We start from the raw sequence: 19,491 nt of genomic DNA on the forward strand, positions 1-19,491 counted from the left end.
TCATTCTTACATGATTATGTAATTATTTCTATCCCACAAAAACCACGTTTTACATTTGTATCTCCAAGTGTAATCTCTGAGATGACAGGTCGTTTTGAGTAACTGAAGCGAATTGGAAGGGAAGGGGAGGGGGAAGAAGAGCTTAAGCTTCTTCCCTTTCCAAGATGGTCTTTTCCCCGCTCATCGTGTGCTGTGAGGACGTCAGGATCCTGATCGTCTGCACCCAGGCGCCTTCTGGCAGTGGTGACGCATGTCAGTGCGGGGGGGCGGGGGCTGGTTGTGACCGGAAGCGCGGTCCAGGACAGCATTGCTGGAGTCGGGGTGAGGGTGTTGCAGTGACCAGCCGGCGTTCCTTCAGATATTTGCGGGAGCAGCTAGCAAGCCTACCCCTCTCTACTTATGTTTGGACACCCACTGGCCCCTGTTCCAGCGGCCCCCTCAGTCAGATGGATCCAGGAGTGGGTGGGGAGGCCTACGGGCACTGTTTAGTTACACTTTTCTTTAGAAACTTCTTACGACTTACCTGTTCCCGATCGAAGCTTTTTGTAGTTTCTATATATTTTCCTCCTGATACCATCCCTTAGGTCAGTGAATTCCATATAAAAAACAGGACCTGTAGGTAAACCTTTCTTGGGCTCTAACGTATTTTCTGCAGTTCCACGGCCCCGCCCACTTCCGCTCTTCCCTGGCTTGCTGCACGTACAGGCCCCCCGCCACGGCCTCCCCCGGCCACCGCCGGCTCTGCATCGACGCAGCCCGGCCATCTGCCTGCCTTGTTGGCGCCCATGACGCCCCCTGAGGATGTGGGCCTGTGTGCTGCCCACACTCATGGGGAGACCTGGGATCCCTGCAGCCTTGTGCTCTAGGAAGGGGAGCCTCCATGGAGGAAGGAGCGTGTGCACAGCCTAGAGAAATGGGATGGGGGGCCCCTCTGGCCTGCAGGCAGGAAGGGGTAATAGTCCGAAACTGGAACCAGGTAGCATAGCAATGAAAACCCTGTCAGATTTGAGCCTGTTTTATTTCCCAACATTAGAGTTTTGGGGGTATCTTTTCTCCTTTTTTTTTTTTTTTTTTTTTTGGCTTCCCTATTAGTGTCTGCAGGGCTGCTTTCAAAATACTGAGGCTGTGTCAGACCGACCTTGTCTAAAGCCAGTGTTGTGGAGAGGACTTATGAGTAGCTATTGGAATATCAGGGGCACCACTGTGTGAAGTATATGATTATCAACTACTATCCTGCACATCTGAAACTAATACAGAATAATATTGAATATAAACGGTAACTGAACCTAGAAAAAGGTTGTGCCCTGGCTGGTATGGCTCAACGGATTGAGTGCTGGCCTGCGGACCAAAAGGTCGCCGGTTTGATTCCCACTCAGGGCACATGCCTGCGGTATGGGCCACGTCTCCACTTGGGGGCGTGCGAGAGGCAACGTTCTCTCCTCTCTTTCTCCCTCCCTGTACCGTCTCTCTAAAAATAAAGAAATAAAATTTTTAAAAAAGTTGTACAGGACCATGAAGTAAGGCAGAACCTGAGGCCTGTGGAATAAAAAGCAGCACATTTTTTAGGAAAACCAGCTCAAGATTGAGGAGCCATCCCAGGAGTTAAGTGGTGAAAGGCCCTGGGACCTCGGGACAGTGTATCCCCTGGTCCCTTGCCCTTCTTCACCTGGTGAAATCGGTGTTAGTGAAGATTTCCACCTCCTGTCCGTGGGCTGGGAGGATCTGACGGAACAGGGCCGAGACTTCAGCAGCAGGTTCTATGTGGAGTCTGGGCGGGGCTCTTCCTTTGATCTGCGCTGCGTTCTAGATGTTCTCTTGCGATCAGCCCAGTGTCCCGCTCTCTGAGAACAGACGTTGTGCTTCTCTGTCTCTCTCCTATTGCTGTGCACACAGAAGATACTCAGCGGCTGTTGAAAGACAATTTAGACTTAGGACCAAATAAGAGATACCATTAAAAAATAAAATTTAAAAATTAGAAGCTTTTGAAATGCATTTCATGTATTTTTAGACCCCTGTAAGCAATTTTTCATTACTTCTAAAACATCTGAGATAAGCATGAACGTGCACTGGTAAATGTGTGTTTTAAAGAAGAAAGATTTGATTTGACTCATGAAATTAACTTAAAACACTTTCCTCTCCAATAGCTACTAAATTGCCATTCAGAGGGATCTCTTTGGGAAGCCATTAGTATGTGCATATTTATTTCATCATCATGCAATTAGCTTGACGTTAGCTTGTTCAACCCATGCCTTCTTATCTGCTCTGAATAACACTCCATGTAAGAATCTGTCACTCTAAAGACACCAGCTGTATGGTGCCATTATCAGTCATTTACTTGTTCAGTGCAACCAAAAAGAAAAAATCAAACTACTGTAAAAGCTATTTCAATTCGCTATTAATTTCCCGTTCTTTGGAAAGTAAATATTGGGAGCTTCATTTAGTGCGTATTTATCAGACTTGTCAATGCTTTAAGCAGAGCTGTTTTATTTACAAGTCACTTCTGTATTTCATTTCTTTTTGTGTCTGATATTTGCTTACGTTTTCCTAATTTTAAAAACTATCAATCTGTCCTTTGAAAATTGTTTTTAATAATCTTTTGTGGTTGTGGTTAGTGTCAAAGGAAAAACAGATGGGAAGTGGTTACAGCGCTAAAAACAAGATTATATTCAGGACTGCGGCAAGAGGGAGGGAGACCTCAGCAGAGAGCAGGGCGCAGGTCTGAAAGCAGCAGCCCCGCCACGTCGTCCGCGGGGGAAGCTGTCCAGGACCCCGGTGGGTGCCTGCAGCTGCGGGTCGTGCCGAACCCTGTATGCACTGTGTTTTTTCTATATGTAAATACATGTCTATAATCAGGTTAATTTATACGTTAGGCAGAGTAACAGGTTAACAACAGTAATGAATGATAAAATAGAACAGGTATAACAATATACTGGAATAAAAGTTATATGAATGCGGTTTCTCTGTCCAATACCTTATGGCACTGTGCTCACCGTCTTCTCGCGGTGACGTGGGCGATGAAGGCCTGTGTGATGAGATGAGTGAGGTGACTGACAGGCATCGTGATGGGACGCGAGGCTACTGTCAGGGTGACCTGAGCTCCAGCACTGCGACCAGTGACGGTCGATCTGATAACCAAGAGGCTACGAAGCGACTGTCGGGCAGGCAGTGTGGACAGCGTGGGTATGCAGGGCACAGGCAGGATGCACGTGCTGGACAGGATGGAGCGGGAAGGTGGGGGGTGTCATTACACTGCTCAGAATGGCATACAGTGCGAAACTTGGGAGGTATTTGTTTCTGGAATTTTCCACTTAATATTTTCAGACCACAGTTGACAGAGGGTAACCAAAACCACGGATAAGGCGGGGGGCACTGCACAGCATGGGCAAGTGGGGATTGAGAGTCGGGGGGCAGGTGGGGTCTATGGACGGGGAACTACGGGGGGAGAACAGGGGGCAGGGGATTCTGGCTCAGCTGACCTGGCCTACCAGGCTGCTTACTGGAGACGGGCCAGGGCGATCAGACGTCATGTGGGGGGGTGTGGAGGATGACAGACCTGATAAAAGATCCAGGGTGACCAGAGAGCAAGGGGGAGTGGCTCTGGTTAAACTCTTGGCAGGGTTCTTGCCGAAGCTGCATCTTAACAAGGAACCGCACAGATGGGCTGAGGAGAGGCGGTTTGGGAGGCTGACTGAGGTTGGGGCAAGCAAAGAACCTCTTGTCATGAGACAGAGGGATTACTATTTGGAAGAAGGTTGATTGTATTTATTGATTTAAAACACTGTTTGAATAGTAAAGTTTTAATTAATGTGGTTAAAATTAAGCACCACCCAAACCTAATCCAGCTTCTTCCTTAGGCAAACAATTTTCTGTTTAGTGATAAGAGGCTCCTGTAGGGCGCAGGCCTGTATCATTATAGAATGAAGTTGAAGATAGAGCCTTGTTTATTTTTAATGGTTAAGCATGCAACTTTGGTCCCTTATATTTTTGCTTTCAGAGAATTCACAATGGCAGAAATTGAGCACTTTGTAGACCCCAGTGAGAAAGACCACCCCAAGTTCCAGAAGGTGGCAGACCTCCGCCTTTGTCTGTACTCGGCCAAAGCCCAGGTCAGCGGCCAGTCGGCTCAGGAGATGCGCCTGGGGGACGCTGTGGAGCAGGTACGAGTCCCCCGGCCGCGCCGGTCAGCGACTTCCCTGCTCAGGGTTTGTGGCGCTGAGCGAATTCTGTGGGCTGGATGGCAGAATGTTTTATTTTAGCCGTCGTTTTATTATTTGTTTTTATATAGCAGGTATTATACACTGATATTATAGTGGCAGGAAATGACTGGAACATGGCCATTGGTGGCCCATTGGGGTTAACATGAAGAATATGTTTAGGAGACCCCTTGGGAAAGAGAACGTGGTTTTGTGCCTTAGTAGTCCAGGTTTTAACAGCGTGGACTACTTTTGGGGAAACATTTGGGCTCACAGAGAGAGAGCAAGCCCTCTGGATTTTAAGCTCTTCTCTATTACCCACAGCAGTTGGGAGAAAGTCTTATCTATGATAGAATTTCTCTAATTATTTTCCTAGAGAAATGTGTGAGTGAAAACTTTTCTAACAGCAGCTGCCTAATTGCCCTGGGGAACAATGAGCTTCCTGCCCCTGAAAATACCCAAGTAGAGGCTGGGTGATAACTCGTCAGCCACTTCCAGTATTAAAATAGTAAGATTACATGTGCTGTGTGGGGTTCGCGTATTTCAGTGGATGAGAATACATTAAATCCCCTCAGCACGTCTTTCTTTAGTTAATTCAGAAAGAATGTATTTGTCATTCCTTAGGGTTTTATCGTGAATGTCATTTTTAGTGTTGTAAATTTAGAAGGTAGAAGGTATCAGGCTAAATTTTTGTCGACCCAGAGAGTATGGTAGAATAACTTCATTTTGAATAACTCCATTATTATCAGCTTGTTCATTTGACATTAACCCCTATAAAAATAGCCGTGATCACCTGCTGGGTTTTGAGATTATTCTGAAAGCTGGATAAATTATCTCACTTTGTGTTTCAGATATTTTTCAGACTACGAATAACTCAGTGGAAGATGGCACCTTGGCCTTCCAAAGAGTTAATGTGGTTTTTTTCCTTCTCTATGCTTGCTTCCAAAGTTGCTTACTTATTCGTGTACTCATTCATCTTTAGGGCGTGATTAACAACTCAGTGTTAGGCTATTTCATTGGCCGCATCTACCTCTACCTCACGAAGGTTGGAGTGTCGCCAGACAAGCTCCGCTTCCGACAGCACATGGAGAACGAGATGGCTCATTATGCCTGCGACTGTTGGGATGCCGAGTCCAAAACGTCCTATGTAAGTGGCGCGCTGTGGCTTTTAGGGTGCGATCCTCACATTGTTCACTCAGAGGCATGGACACCAAAATTGCCTTTTGTGTGCTTTATGTCAGAGTGGAACAAAAGGAAAAGAGATCTTCTCCTGAGCAAATTGGGAAAAGCAGTTGCCTTGGCACTCTTGTCGGGGGGCTACTCCGTCCCTGGCGTCCTCGGTGGACTTAGGTGTCTTGGGACAGGGAGGGAGGTGGGGAGGGAGGGGTGACGCCGGTGTGTAGTCCTGGGGTGGGCAGTGTTGGTGGGAATGTCCCTGAAAGCAGCTAAGGTGCGGTGGCCTCCCTCGGGACAAGGACCCCAGCAAACACTGTCTGTGGTGGTAGAGCTGAGTGAAGAAAGTCATAATGCTCTTAGTTTAGAGAACCGTCTGGTGATTGGGGGACAGACTAGTAGATTCTGATCTCTTGTTTAGGAACTACCTTTCCTCAAATTCTATGCATTTAATAATTCAGAGAAGACCTCTGGGTCACCTCTTCACGGTACCCTCCCACCCCCACCCCCAGCCATGAGCCTCAGTACTGAAACTTAGGGGTGAAAGGCATTTGGATATGGGAGGTGCTTTCTGCACAGGTGGCCGTGGGAACGGGGTGGCATCCAGACCTGGGGAGAGAGGCTTCTCCCCCATGTGGAGACTTCCACCCAGGGTCCTTGTCCCATATGGCCTTGGTTTCACTGTTCCTTTTTTTTTTTTTAATTATTTTTAGAGAGAGGGGAAGGGCGAGAGAAAGAGGGAGAGAAACATCAGTGTGTGGTTGCCCCTCGTGTGCCCCCGTTGGGAACCTGGTCCTCAATCCAGGCCTGTGCCCTGACTGGTAATCGAACTGGCGACCCTTGGGTTCACAGGCTGGTGCGCCGTCCACTGAGACACACCAGCTAGGGCCCACTTTTTACCTTTTTATCTTTCTTTTAAGATTAATTTTTTAATTAAAAGTAAAAATCAGTTATAAAAAAATTACTCCTTTTGTAAAACACAGAGCAAAAAATAAATATGAAGAATACTATGTAGAAAGTGAAACTTGGAATCATATGCCTCTCCTCAAAAGTATTTCCTGTTTCGTTTCTAGATCAGACATTTTCTGTACAAAATACAATATTTTCGGTTTTGCGGATCTATTGCTTATCTTCTTTGTTGTTGTTGAGTTGACTTTTTTTTTTTTAACAACCTTTAGAAATATAAAATCCATACGTAGCCCCATGGGCCTGGCTTTATCACCCCTTGGTCTAGATGCTTATATATGCATTGCACAGATACACACATTTGTACCTGCATAATGATATGCATGCATCTGTAGTTGTTGTTACTGGTGTTGTTTTTAATGTATTTTTTCCTTTGTGGAATTAGGGAAGATTTTCTGTAATCTGTTAGGGTTTCCTTGTTACTTTATTTCTTCACAAGCTGGTTTGACATATGCGTGTCTAAATGACAGTAGTGATTGTTTCTTAATTATATAGATGGTTTCTTTACATGTTTCAGGTTTTCTGGAGTTTTCTTTTTATTTTAAAATAAAACCAAGGTAATATTTCCTGTTTTGTGTGCGGAAAGCTTATCTCTTTTCTCTCTGTTTAATACCAGTTCCCTTTCTTAGTGTGCTCCCACTCTAAGTTCAAGTTAAACCAGATAAAGAGTCTTGTCTCTATTTAGATTCTGAGTCTGGCCTGGATTTCATTTCATCTATTATTTTGTTTATTTGTTCAGCATTTGTGATTGTGAAGAGCTATTACTGTCTTAGTAATCTTCACAGTTACCCTATTCACAGGTATTATTTCTGAGAGGACAGAAGCGCTGAGAAGTTAAGTGGCTTGCTGGAGTCTACGGCTAGTGGGCCGTGGGGCCAGCCTGGACGCAGGGCGGTCTGACTCTGCCCCCTGCTCCCGATTAACCGCTGTGTGACCTTGCTTTAGTGAACCCCTCTACAGTCCTGCTCGTCCTTTGCTGAGCACCACGTGAGCTGTGGCCACGCCTTCAAGGATTTGGGGTCAGAAAATAGTGGCCTAATAAGTCCTGGCGGTGGACGGTACAGCATGGTGACTATAGTTAATGATACTGTATTGCATATTTGAAAGTTGCTAAGAGAGTTGATCTTAAAAGTTCTCATCACAAGGAAAAAACTTCTGTAACTATTAATGGGGATGGGTGTTGACCGGACGTACCACGGTGATCATTTTGCAGTGTATACGAATAGAAGTCATAACATCATATGCCTGAAACTAATAGGATGTTATATGTAAATCCTTTCTCCATTTTAAAAAGTTAAAGAAAAAAGTCTTAAATGATGATGTAGGTCTAGCATTGAGATTAGGCTACAGTGTTTTGTGTAAGATCATTTGAAGACAGCACTAAAAACCAGAAGCTCCAAAGTAACGGAATCTAAAGGAGAGGGAGAACTCCATTAAAAACTAAGACTCTGTTTTAGTGTGCTTCATATTTAACTTTTTTTAATAAAAAATAGTTACTGCTAATGCTCCATCCTTGTTTCTTCCTTTTCAGAGGTAACCACTATCCCAAAGCTGTTTACCATTCTCAGGCATTTTTTTGTAATTTTTACCTTTTAATACATAAATACATTAATTGACGTCTTTGGGAAATGGGAACCACCAAGCTTATACATTTCAGAATATCAATATACTACCTGACATCTTAGTGAGTGTCAGATGATCACGTTGCACATTTTTGGGCTTCATTCTTTAATTCCTGTTTCATCGTTGCTTTGTGTGAGGGTTTCTTAGTTTATGAGTTACACATTTGCTCTCTTTAGTCCAGGTGCCCCATTGGTAACATGCACTTGGACAGCTCACGGTGGCTGAATTTTTCCAGACTCTTTGGATCAAAGGCAAAAAATAAATGTTGACAAAAACTAACTAGATACTTACTAAAATAAGCCTTTTATCTCTTTTGTTCTCATTCAAATAACAGGTTCTAAAGGGTCTTTGAAAACAATTTAGATTGTGCTTTTAAAAAGCATCTTAGCTATTAACAGAAATGGAGCCTGGCCCACACGCTGTTGTTGAGCTTTATCCTCTGACCGAACATTACCTGCTCTCGGCTGAATTGTCTTCTGTTGGGTAGGGACCAGCCACCCGATGCGAGGTGCGAGAGCTGTGGACACTTCATCTGAAGCAGCACAGTGGTTTCTGTGAGCTTTACTTTGAATCGTGTTCACATTTTATTTCCACAATTAAATCCTAGAATTTGTTCGTTTATCCCACCTTCACAGCATGGCAAAAGAAATCTGTTCAGAGAGTAAGAAGACTGCTGTGTGCACATGTGCGAATTAGGTTTTATAGGGTTGTCCGCTGCCGGATGTGTGTAGACAAGTGTACAAGTGACAGGTGTGGAAGTTGAGTGGGGATTCTGTAATTGCTGTCCTTGAGTATGTCAGAGTAAGTTACAACCTGCGTACGTTTGTGAATTAATCCAGTGTAAGGAATAAATGTTCTTATCTGTTCTGTCTTCTTAGGGCTGGATTGAGATCGTCGGATGTGCTGATCGGTCCTGTTATGACCTTTCTTGTCATGCACGAGCCACCAAAGTCCCACTTGTAGCTGAGAAGCCGCTGAAAGAGCCCATATCCTTTCTAGTTACTTCCCAGCTCGGGACCGAAGTGTAAATGTCTTGGAAGTAGATGAGTCCAGGTCCATACCTTATTCTGTGGATAAACAGAGGTGTTTGATATTTTGGGATAACACTTAGTTAAACCTGTTATTCCACTTGTCTGACGGCTTTTTTCCTGTTCTCTCTGCTTGTAATCTGTCGTGTGCCCACTCAGTGTTTGGTCCTTAAAAGCAGTATTTTCAGAAACTGCTCTAAATGTCTCTCAGGATATGGACCAGTTTTTCTCAGCCATTTCCAAAATACATTTATCCACACTGTACCTACCTACATACGCTTTATATAAAGAGATTAATACTTTCACTATTAAAAGATGAGTGCCATTTTATGATAGGTAAAAATAGTAATTTAGCTCGCTTGTTATGTTAATCAGCACAGTAGAAATTTCCTTCCTTTACCAGACAATGAAGTTGTAAGCTGATCTTAGGGCTAGGCCAGTGGTGTTGGGACATTTTTAGAAATGAATAAATTATTACCAGGACTTACGATGCTATGTATTGGGTTATATTGCTGATTAGATAATATCCCTTTATCTCACTATAATTTTGGGGAAAAAAACTCTATTGATGGTGTTTATGTTGCATGATTTGTGTTTTTCAAGATCATTTTCCAAAATATGGAGGCAGTTCTGTATTTTTGGATTCCTTGACTACTTCGTACAAAACAGTCAATGTTGTCCAGTTTGAACCCAATAAAGGAGCAATTGGCAAGGCGTATAAGAAGGATGCGAAGCTGGTCATGGAGTACCTTGCCATTTGTGATGAGTGTTACATTACGGAAATGGAGGAACTACTGAACGAAAAGGGGTAAGTTTTAAGAGGTGTGCTTTTACATGGGCTCCAGGCAGCTCTGCCTTCGCTGCCAGCTGCTGAAAACTAGGGTGAGATTAGTGTCTTCAGAACTCCTTTGCAGGTTTGTACTATTTCTTGGATACAGTTAAAGGACTGGGTTTGCAGAGATTGAGATATTAGAGCCAGAAACAGATTTGAAATGTACTATAAAGATCATTTTTTCTTTCCCTGTACCTTTCTTAGAGACGGAGACTTGTCCAAGTTAGCGACTGAGGAAGGATTAGAAACTCTATGTTCAAGTCAATGCTCTTTTTTTGACCTTTGGAGTTCAAAGTTCAAGCTTTGAACTGAAGGCTTGCAGTGTAGGCCTGCTGGTAATATATTCTCTGAGCTTTTGTTTGTTTGAAAGCATTTTCTCTTCATTTTTGAAGGATATTTTTACTGGGCCTAAGATGGAGTGGCTCTATTAATACAGTCAAAATAGACATCCGAACGAGGCAGATTACCAGGGGCAAAGTTGCATTTCATCATGTTAAAGGGTTCAGTTCATTAAGAAGGCGTAACTGTGTGGGCAACTCAAAACGACCACGAAATGTATAAAGCAGACTTGACAGAACTGAAAAGGAAAATCGACAAATCCACTATTATAGTTGGAGAGTTCTTCACCCCTTTCTCAGGAATTGGTAGAACAAGTAGACAGAAAAAAATCAATGGGAATTTGGAGCTCGCTCTTAATCAACTTTAATGTCAGCTATAGAATGTCTAATAACCGAGTGCACACTTTCTAAGTGCACTTGAAACAGCCTTCATACTGTTTGTGTACAGCCCTCGAGCTAGGGGCGAATTTTGCATTTTCAAAGCATCAAACATTTAAGAAAAATACAAGGGACTGCACATGGTCTGCAAACCCTGGACTCTGTTATGACCGGCTCTTACAGAAAGTTTGCCAGCATCTGTCACAGACATCAGGCTGAGCGAAAGAAGTCTTACACAAAGGGCTATATGCGAAGCTCTAGGAAAGACAGACCTAGTCTCTGCTAGAGAGCTCACGGGGTGAGCCGGGGGTGGAGGGGGTGGGGACTGGCCGCGGGCGCCTGGAGCGGTGGGCTGCACGTGCACGGACGTTTGTTGTAAGGACGTGTCGTTAGCACTATCACAAGGTGAATCCTTGTTGAGGATATGGTTCTCCATTTCAGTAGGAAAATTTTAAAACATTTGTCTTTTCCAAATTTAACGTCTATTTATGTGGAAGCAACATCAAATATGAAAAAGGACGTAGATCAACTAGTTAGATATTATCTACAAATAAGGCAGCTTCCTTTTTTAGTTATTCTCAAATAGTCACTACCTGCTTGCCCGTTTCAGCTTTTTAATAACCGTTACCTCCTCTGCACAGAGACTGTGCCCTCAGGGAGAACGCATATGATACTGTTTATGTAACAGCACCTTTACGCGCACACAGACTTTGTCGGGAGGTACGAAGGGAGGAAATCATTGAAAAGCACTGATGCGGCGCCTGATTATCACTGCCAGAAACTGGCAAAACTCGGTGCCCCGTGGGCCAGCCCTGCAGCTTCAAAGGCAGCCGTAGGAGGGCTCTCTCTTCCCAGCACTAAGCAGCTTGTGAGAAATCGAAACTGATCATCTTGATGCAAGGAAATGCCTCACAGGCGCCTGTAAATGGGAAGTCTTAGGCCCTAACACGGGCTGGGTGAATCGCAGGACGTGCTGTGACTGCAGCCGGTGATGGCGGGGGGCGGGGGGATCTCCTCTATTGCTGTATCAGACAGACTCATTGAACTTCTAAGCTGATCTTCATCAACATAAATGTCAAATACTTTTAGGAAATAGTGTGGGAGTTTTAAAATTACTTTCTATAAGATGGCAAGCTGGTCATTTTTGCATTTGTAGGGACAATGAAGAGAACAGCGGCCTTTTGCCAGCAGACCTGTTTCTGACAAGTTTATTGTAATTATCCTAAAACTGAATTTTTTAAAAAATTGGTTTTGGCTTTACCTTGATCTCAAAACCAACGGAATTAGTCATTAAGTCACTTAGGGTATTTTATAAAACTCGTCATTTTTTTTTTTTTTTTGGTGCCTTCCAGAATATACTCTTTAGTGCCATTGTTGGAATAATACTTAATTTGGTATTTCTCATGAAATAATTTAAGTTTGACTTCAGCTATTTATCTGGAGCATTGACTAACTTGTATTACACTGAAAATGAAAAACAGTTCAGCAATTCATAAGGCACAGGGATGCTTGCATTTGCTCATATATAATGTGCTTTGTTTCTTCACAGGGAATTCACTATTGAAACTGAAGGGAAAACGTTTCAGTTAACAAAAGACATGGTCAGTGTGAAGAGATTCCAGAAAACACTATATGGTAAATTTGTAAAAATAGTTAAGAAACCAACAAGGAATGTCATTAGTCCTTAAAGTTTTTTTTTTAACTTTAACCATTTTACTGAAAATTTCAAAAGGAAAGATAAATTATTATATGTCACAAGCCTAAATTTGATGAATATGTTTAAACAACACATTGTGTTGGGCCTTTTTAAAAAAAACATAATTGTATTCATACTGGAGAATAATTTATAATGTCACCTTTTATATTTCTTGTGACCTGAGGTGCATATGCAGAATATCTATGATTAAAAATATTTTTTTTCATTTTAAGGAAAAGGGCTTTTGTTTCTTAAGTAAAAGAGAATTTCATTCCTTCTGCCCTTTTTTTTTTTTGGCAAATTAACTTGTTAAAATTTCCTTAGATTAGTGGTCTTTCATGCTTTTTCAAAAGCCAAGGAGAGGATTATTTTTTATATCAGAAAGGGTTGGCCAGAAAGTCCATGTGGTTTTTTCTGTAAAATAAAAGGCACTTTCTCATTTTCACCAACAACTTTATTAATTTGGATATTCTGAATATGTCGGCTCTCTCCCACTATTGGCTTCTAAGGCCAGGGGAGCTGCTAAACATCTTCTAATGCATAGACGGCCCACAGCAAAGAATTATTTGGCCAAAATGTCGGTAGTACCAAGAAACTTTGCAAACCACTTTTGACACATTTGATCAGTCACAGCACCTTCTCCACGTACTGCACAAGTCTTTTTTTGAGTTCCAGTTTTTTTTTTTACCTTTCTTAAAATAATAAACCATAATATGCTGAAAGTGTTGCATATCTTCTATCTTCAGTATTAAAACTGGCTGCACAAAAATTCACCAATTTTGATAATTTTTTAAAAATGCACACTGATACATGACAGCTGTCACAATACAATCTAACAAAATTGTTTCAAATGACGTTAAAGACAACGAAGCACTACTAGAGCTATTGTACGGAAAAACCGTATGGACTTTCTGGCCAACCCAATGAAGATATTCTGTGAATTGGGCCAGGAGTGTTTAGGATCGTCTACGAAGTGTGCCTGTGGTTAATTGTGGCTGCATGGAAGCTCCTGGAAACCGAGCGGGTGGGTATTTGGAAGCCACTGCCAGTGGAGAGAGCATGCCTACTTTTCCATTCGTTTCTGGCCTGCGTCCTGGCCGGGCTTCACTGCGCTCTCGAGGCAGTCTGAGGGTGGCAACAGGAAACAGGGGGCTCTCCCTTTGCACCCTGGGGCTATTTACTCCCATCCTGGCAGCTGGTTCAGAGCTGTGCCACACCGTGGCTCCAATGCCGTGGGAGGATAGGCAGAAAACGCCTTGATGGTGCTTGTGAAATGTTGTTCTTACTCTTTATCACAGACAAAGGAATAGCCTCTCTTTTCTTCCACATATGTGAGTTTTTAGTTCTGGGCATCTCATTTTCCTGGAAACAGAAACTCTCCATGGTTAAGGTCAGTCACCTTAGGCCTGGACAGTGCTTAGCAGTGCTTCTATTTGGAATAAAATACACTGAGGCCCACTTTCCCCGTATATACCACAGGTACAGCCTCCGCCATAGAAAGCGCTCTGGGGCCCCTGGTAAATGTCTTTGATTGACTGCTGGCCTCTGAGCAAACTCTTTTCTAAGGGCCTCCTGACCCCAGAACCTTGCCTTGGAAATACAGAGGCAATAACTTGGCTCTTAAAAGATTTCTAATCCGGATAGCAAGATAGAAAGTAAAACAAACCATTTGATACTTATATGTAGGAAAAATTTTACAAAGATTTTATTTCTTTTTAGAGAGAGAGGGAGGGAAGGAGAAAGAGAGGGAGGGAAACAGCGATGTGGTAAGAGAAACATCAGTTGGTTGCCTCTCACACATGCTGCACCCGAGGACTGAACTCACAGCCCAGCCATGCGCCCTGACAGGGAATTGAACCGGTGACCTTCTGCTTTGCGAGACGAGGCCTAACCAACTGAGCCACACTGGTCAGGGCAGGATTTATTTTTGTTAATTTTGCCAGCCCCATGGTAGTTTGTTATTTCTAACAACATCTTTTAAAAGCTCTAGAGTTCTAATACTTTCTGCATAGGCAAGGCAGATGTTAGAGTGTGGCCACTATTGTTTGTAGCTTCTTACCACCTGGAAAAGCAGTACCTCAGTGCTGGGCTCCATTTTTAGGTGGTATAAACAGTTTAATATTTTTGGTGAAAAAAAAATTTTTGACTCCAGCTTTCTGTCTCAAGCCATCATGTTACCTATCAGCAAATAGTTTTTAGGGATGTTCTGATTTCTTCACTCTGAGGTACAGACAGGATCCACCAAGGTTCACCTGGAATAGAGAGATTTTTTAGTGCGAATAAGCATTGTTTCAAGAGGACCTGCAATGCACTGTGCGGGGCCTGAGAGAGTGGTCCTGAGTCTCTGTCTGTCTCCTGCAGTGGAAGAAGTCGTTCCGAATGTAATTGAGCCCTCCTTTGGCCTGGGCAGGATCATGTATACGGTATTCGAACATACATTCCATGTGCGCGAGGGAGACGAGCAGAGAACGGTAAGTGGTCCTGTGCGGGTGTCGTCTTCTCTAATGGTGTCAGAGGTAGAATTTGCTGAAGTACGTTAATAAGACTGAAAGATCAATTAGTAGTTATGCACTGTAATGTACTAATGATGTTACCACCCATCTTTGCCTAACTGTCTCCAGAGCAGTGTGGTGCCTTATGTTACCTCATTTGAAGTGCAGGCCATTCTCCACGCCATCGTCATAGCTGCTTGGTGCTCCCCGTTCTGAGACCGAACATCCGGCTCTGGGGGAATTGTCTTTGTTGCATCCGTGGAGGGATAGATTTATGTTTTCAGAAAATTGGAAAGGAAGGGATGGCTCATAGAGCATGGCCACTAGCATTTGGTGTGTAGCCCTTCCTACCATTTCAGCATTGCAAAGGACAGTTATTTATTAGAAGTCTTCGTCAGCTGTGTAAGTTTTCCTTTGGCTTTGATGCTCTTGAATCACTGCCCCGTGTCTTTTGCTTTCTCTCTCCATTTTGCCTTCCTCCACCCTTCTTGCCTTGCCTCCACCTGCAGAAATTACACTCCTTAGTGTCGAGGCAGATTCCAGGAAAGTCAGTGAGAAGAAGAATGGCTAGAGAAGTGAGGCTGTACGTGTCTAATTACCTGCAAGGAGCAGTGCTGTCTGCGGGCCACTCTGCAGCGGGCCGGGCGCATGGTGCCGGGCAGCAGCTCCGCGGTTCACGGCGGGACTTCGCCCCCTGAAGGGTGGACTGAGTTGTCCTCGGCGCTAGTGCTTTAAAGGCTGGCATCCTATTGGTAGTGTGTTGCTAATAAAGCTAGCATTTCATTCCCTACCCTAAAGCTGCATCATCATTTCCTGACATTTAAGGAGCAGCTTCTGATTCATTCAACAGAGGGCAAGAACCTGGGCTAGACCCCCGGCACGCAGACTTGAGGCCGTGTGGTGACGTCCCCAGCTGAGTGTGTTCTCTTCAGATGTCAAGTTTGCTTCACGCTTTTCCGTTTGTCTAATTAAAAAAGGGTTTTTAAAAAATATTCTAGCTCTTCCTTTGAATCTTACAATATTGATAAAACTAGAGTTTTGATAGAAATTTTGTAAGGGCTAATAAGCAAGAGTAAATTAGTGACTTTTATAAATTGCAGATTTCTGTCATGAACAGAAATTTGGTTAGGCTGTGGGAAGCCAAAAGTTTTTCTAAATTAGCATACAATTCCTTAATCTACTTGTCTATGAATTTGGTATAAAAACATTGTCCGTGAGAGTTAAAAAAAAAATTTTTCCATAAAGGCAGGTCCCCATTTCTCTCTCACACAGATCCGCACAGACAGGTGGCGCGGAGCAGGCCTGTGAACGCTCGGCCCAGGCAGCCGCACCGGGGGAGCCTCCGCTCCCTTCCAGCGCAACGCTCCTGCCGCCCGGCACCTGCAGTTACCTGGGTTTGGGGGGTGGACTAAACTGGGACCTGTGCCATTTATTGTTCTTACGGGACCTGATCATCCTGAGTTCCGTATCCTCGCCTTCGAGCAAACCTTCTGTATAAATACTATTTACGAACTGTCTTCAGTTCTCATTTCCAACACTAAATTGCAGACTGGTTTGCCTTCCACAGACTGTCTGCACCTTTATTTCTGAGTAACTCTGAAGCCTATTTAGGAGCTGTTGAAGAGGGCTGTTCTTTTCAGTGTAGGTTCATAAGAACAGTTTTCTTTGTTTTATAGTTTTCGTTTTTGGACTTACATTGTGAGCTAATTAAACCTTTTGGTGGTTTTCTGCTCCGGTGAAACTCTCAAAGGACAGAAGGGGGCTTTGTTTCGGGACCCTCCCACTTATTATTTGGTGACTTGGAAGGAGGTTTTTTAGGGATCTGCACAGAACGAGGCAAGGCTGTCAAGCTCTTTATGTGGCACCAAAGAAATCAGCACCTTCTGTGGCAGCCTGGAGAACGATTTCACACCATTTAACTTTTACAGCCGGCCTGTGGGCAGGCAGAGCAGGTGGGAGAGCCCTGTGTCTTAGATGGAGAAACCAAGGTCCAGGGCGAGGGCGTTCAGCTGAGCTGGTCCAGGTTCAGAGCTAAAGAGCAGATCTTTCTGGCTCTGGTTCTGGTTCGCCTGCTTGTGCTCTTTGGTCATGCTGCTTTTTGTAGTGTGTGTTCTGGTAGTTTGATAGTACAGTTTGGACGTTAGCATTTAGATTTTTACATACTAACATGTTTGGGTTTCTTTCTTTCATCTAGTTCTTCAGTTTCCCGGCCGTGGTAGCTCCATTCAAGTGTTCCGTCCTTCCACTGAGCCAAAACCAGGAGTTCATGCCATTTGTCAGGGAATTGTGTAAGCAAATCCAATTGAGTAATCTTCATGGGAACGCTGTCAAGTAGACTGAATTTTAGACAATGTCTTGTTCTGTTTTTGTTTTTTAATAAAAAATAAGTGAGGTAAGCATCTGCTGCTGTTTCTGAGCAGCTTGCTCAGTGTTTGCCCTGAGCATCTTGAGTGAGTCAGAGGTGGGGCCCAGGAGGCAGGTTTAAAAGGCCCCTTGTCTCCTGTTGCCCTTGGCCCTCCGCTCACTTTCCAGGGGCCCTGGTGGATCTGCAGCCACTGGACCCACTGCGCTGGCAGGGACCCTTGCAGCCCCCTGGTGGGGCCCCCTTGTTTCAGAGTTGGGAAACAGGGTGAGGTCATTGAGCGGCTCAGGGCCTTGCCGGGGAAGGGGGCAGGCGGTGGCAGCGGAGGAGGCGTTGGGTCAGGTCGGCCGCGCTGTGGGGCTGGTGCCCGTTCCCCTGTGGCCGTGGGAGGTGTGGGTATGCGTGAGGGGCTGGGCTCCGGCTCCAGCGAGGGGCTCATTCCCCGTTACTCTCTTGCCGTAGTACCTTCTGTAAGCTCCCTCACCCTGTAGGACACCAGTTAGATGATGCCGAGACTCTCCATTACTCTGTTTTGAATTCACTTAATTTATTTTGGATAGCGGAAGCCTTGACCAGGAATGGCGTCTCCCACAAAGTAGACGATTCCTCAGGGTCTATCGGAAGACGCTATGCCCGGACCGATGAAATTGGCGTGGCTTTCGGCATCACCATTGACTTCGACACCGTGAACAAGACCCCGCACACGGCAACTCTGCGGGATCGAGACTCCATGCGGCAGATCCGAGCAGAGGTGGCTGGCCTCCCCTGGCCTCCCTGGTCTTAGGAACATATGCTGGGTCCTTCTGACTTGAGCTGGGTGTTGACGTACCTATGCTCCTTTTCCTTGTTTTAATTTCTAACTAATCATTGGCTCGAGTCAGACAGATTGCAAACTCCCAAGTCCCCTTGGTTTCATTATGAAAATCTCCATTAACACGTCTCTTATGTTTTATGGCCATTTGGATCACTGTGGGCTCATTCTCCGGTAGTTTGTTTTTATGGTCGTTTGTTTATTTGGGCAAGAGAACTAGGATCCCAAGTGGCTTTGAGAGGCTCAGGCATTTTTACTTTTACATTTCTATATAAATGTTTTCCATGTTAATCCGTTTAAAACAATGCATATGTTTTAGTAATTTTACCTAATGAGAGGTAATAATGGAGTTGGAAAAAGCAAGAGTGGTCACTTTAATTGACAGCCGCCTGACTAATACATTAATCTTGAGCAGGTTTTTATTTAGAGTGTCTAGTAAGCGCTCAGCTTGATACAGAGAGTTAGTCATGGGGAAAACAGAGGTAAAAGCCTGCTTTTCCCAAAGGCGTGTATAGTCTAATTCAGCAGTCGCAGATTGCTCGCCTGTCTTTTTACTAAGCCGGACCTGCGTCCCCAGACCTGTGTTCCCACCGCTCCATGGTTCTCACAGGTGGTCTCCAGGCCGCCCGGCACGTGTTTGATAAGCAGACTCTCTGCCCAGACCCACCGAATCAGAAGTGGGGGTGGGGCCTGGGCTGGGAGGGAGGGGCGGGCAGGACTTGGTCAAGATCTCCAGGTGGCCCTGATGCTCGGTTTGCGAACTCCTGCTGCGCTTGGCAGCCAGCGCTTGGGTACACCTGAGGGACAGGCCGGTCCCCTCTGTTGGAGCTGTGCAGGGTGCCGTTCTCCCCTTGCTCGCGTTAGTGAGTGAGCCCTGTTCTGAGGGTTCAGCCTAACACAAGTGAAGTGACTGCACAGGACACCAATATCTAGACTCGCTGGGAAAGGCTTTGTGGGGACCTGGCAGGCGCTCGGGGCTGGGGGGCGGGGAGGCTGCACAGGGAAGGACAGGAAGCCTGCAGGGACCGGTGTGCAGGGGGATCCTGTCACGTAAACAACTGATTTGGCTCCATAAGAGTCTGAGTTCAGGGTGAATCCTTCTGGACAACCTAAGCAGGTTTGTTGATTCTTGGATTTCTCTTTCCTTTTACCCCAGGTCTCTGAACTGCCCGGTGTGGTCCGAGATCTGGCCAATGGCAGCATCACGTGGGCCAATGTGGAGGCCAGGTATCCTCTCTTTGAAGGGCAAGAAACTGGGAAAAAAGAGACAATCGAGGATTGAGGACATTTTCGGCAACTTTTGACCACTTGCACTAAAAAATAAAACCTAAAACTCTTATCATGTCCACTTTACAGAAAAACAGCATTGTGATTGCTCCTGGGGACTGTGCTTTACCCTCAGAGGCCGTCCGGTCTTACCCCCATTAAAGCTGGAGGGGTTCTGAACCCCTTTGACCTCCGTTTGATGGTGTGTTCCATTTCCAGCAGAGCTGGTTCTCCTTCCTCTGCGTAGGCACCTCCATAGCTGATGCCTGTTAAACACAGCTGACATGTTTTTTAATCAACAGTTTTATGGGCGGCGGGGGGGGTCCTTTACAC

At 44.8% G+C, this 19,491-nt stretch overlaps 1 protein-coding gene across 1 annotated transcript in view; it reads left to right on the forward strand.

The window, feature by feature from the left end:
• Positions 1-19,253, forward strand: part of GARS1 (glycyl-tRNA synthetase 1) — a 39,970-nt gene extending 20,717 nt beyond the window's left edge. Inside the window, exons 9-17 of the mRNA XM_054571326.1 lie at positions 3,995-4,157; positions 5,176-5,340; positions 8,834-8,941; positions 9,646-9,791; positions 12,081-12,166; positions 14,589-14,698; positions 16,914-17,007; positions 17,642-17,832; positions 19,049-19,253. Of these exons, the coding sequence (XP_054427301.1) occupies positions 3,995-4,157; positions 5,176-5,340; positions 8,834-8,941; positions 9,646-9,791; positions 12,081-12,166; positions 14,589-14,698; positions 16,914-17,007; positions 17,642-17,832; positions 19,049-19,174 (1,189 nt within the window). The 3' untranslated portion in view covers positions 19,175-19,253. The remainder of the gene's footprint in view (positions 1-3,994; positions 4,158-5,175; positions 5,341-8,833; positions 8,942-9,645; positions 9,792-12,080; positions 12,167-14,588; positions 14,699-16,913; positions 17,008-17,641; positions 17,833-19,048) is intronic.
• The last annotated feature ends 238 nt before the right edge of the window (positions 19,254-19,491 follow it).

This window comes from Pteronotus mesoamericanus, unplaced genomic scaffold (genome assembly GCF_021234165.1).
Source record: "Pteronotus mesoamericanus isolate MK-2021 breed Mesoamerican mustached bat unplaced genomic scaffold, CSHL_Meso_final contig_220, whole genome shotgun sequence".
In the NCBI taxonomy this organism is placed as follows: domain Eukaryota; kingdom Metazoa; phylum Chordata; class Mammalia; order Chiroptera; family Mormoopidae; genus Pteronotus; species Pteronotus mesoamericanus.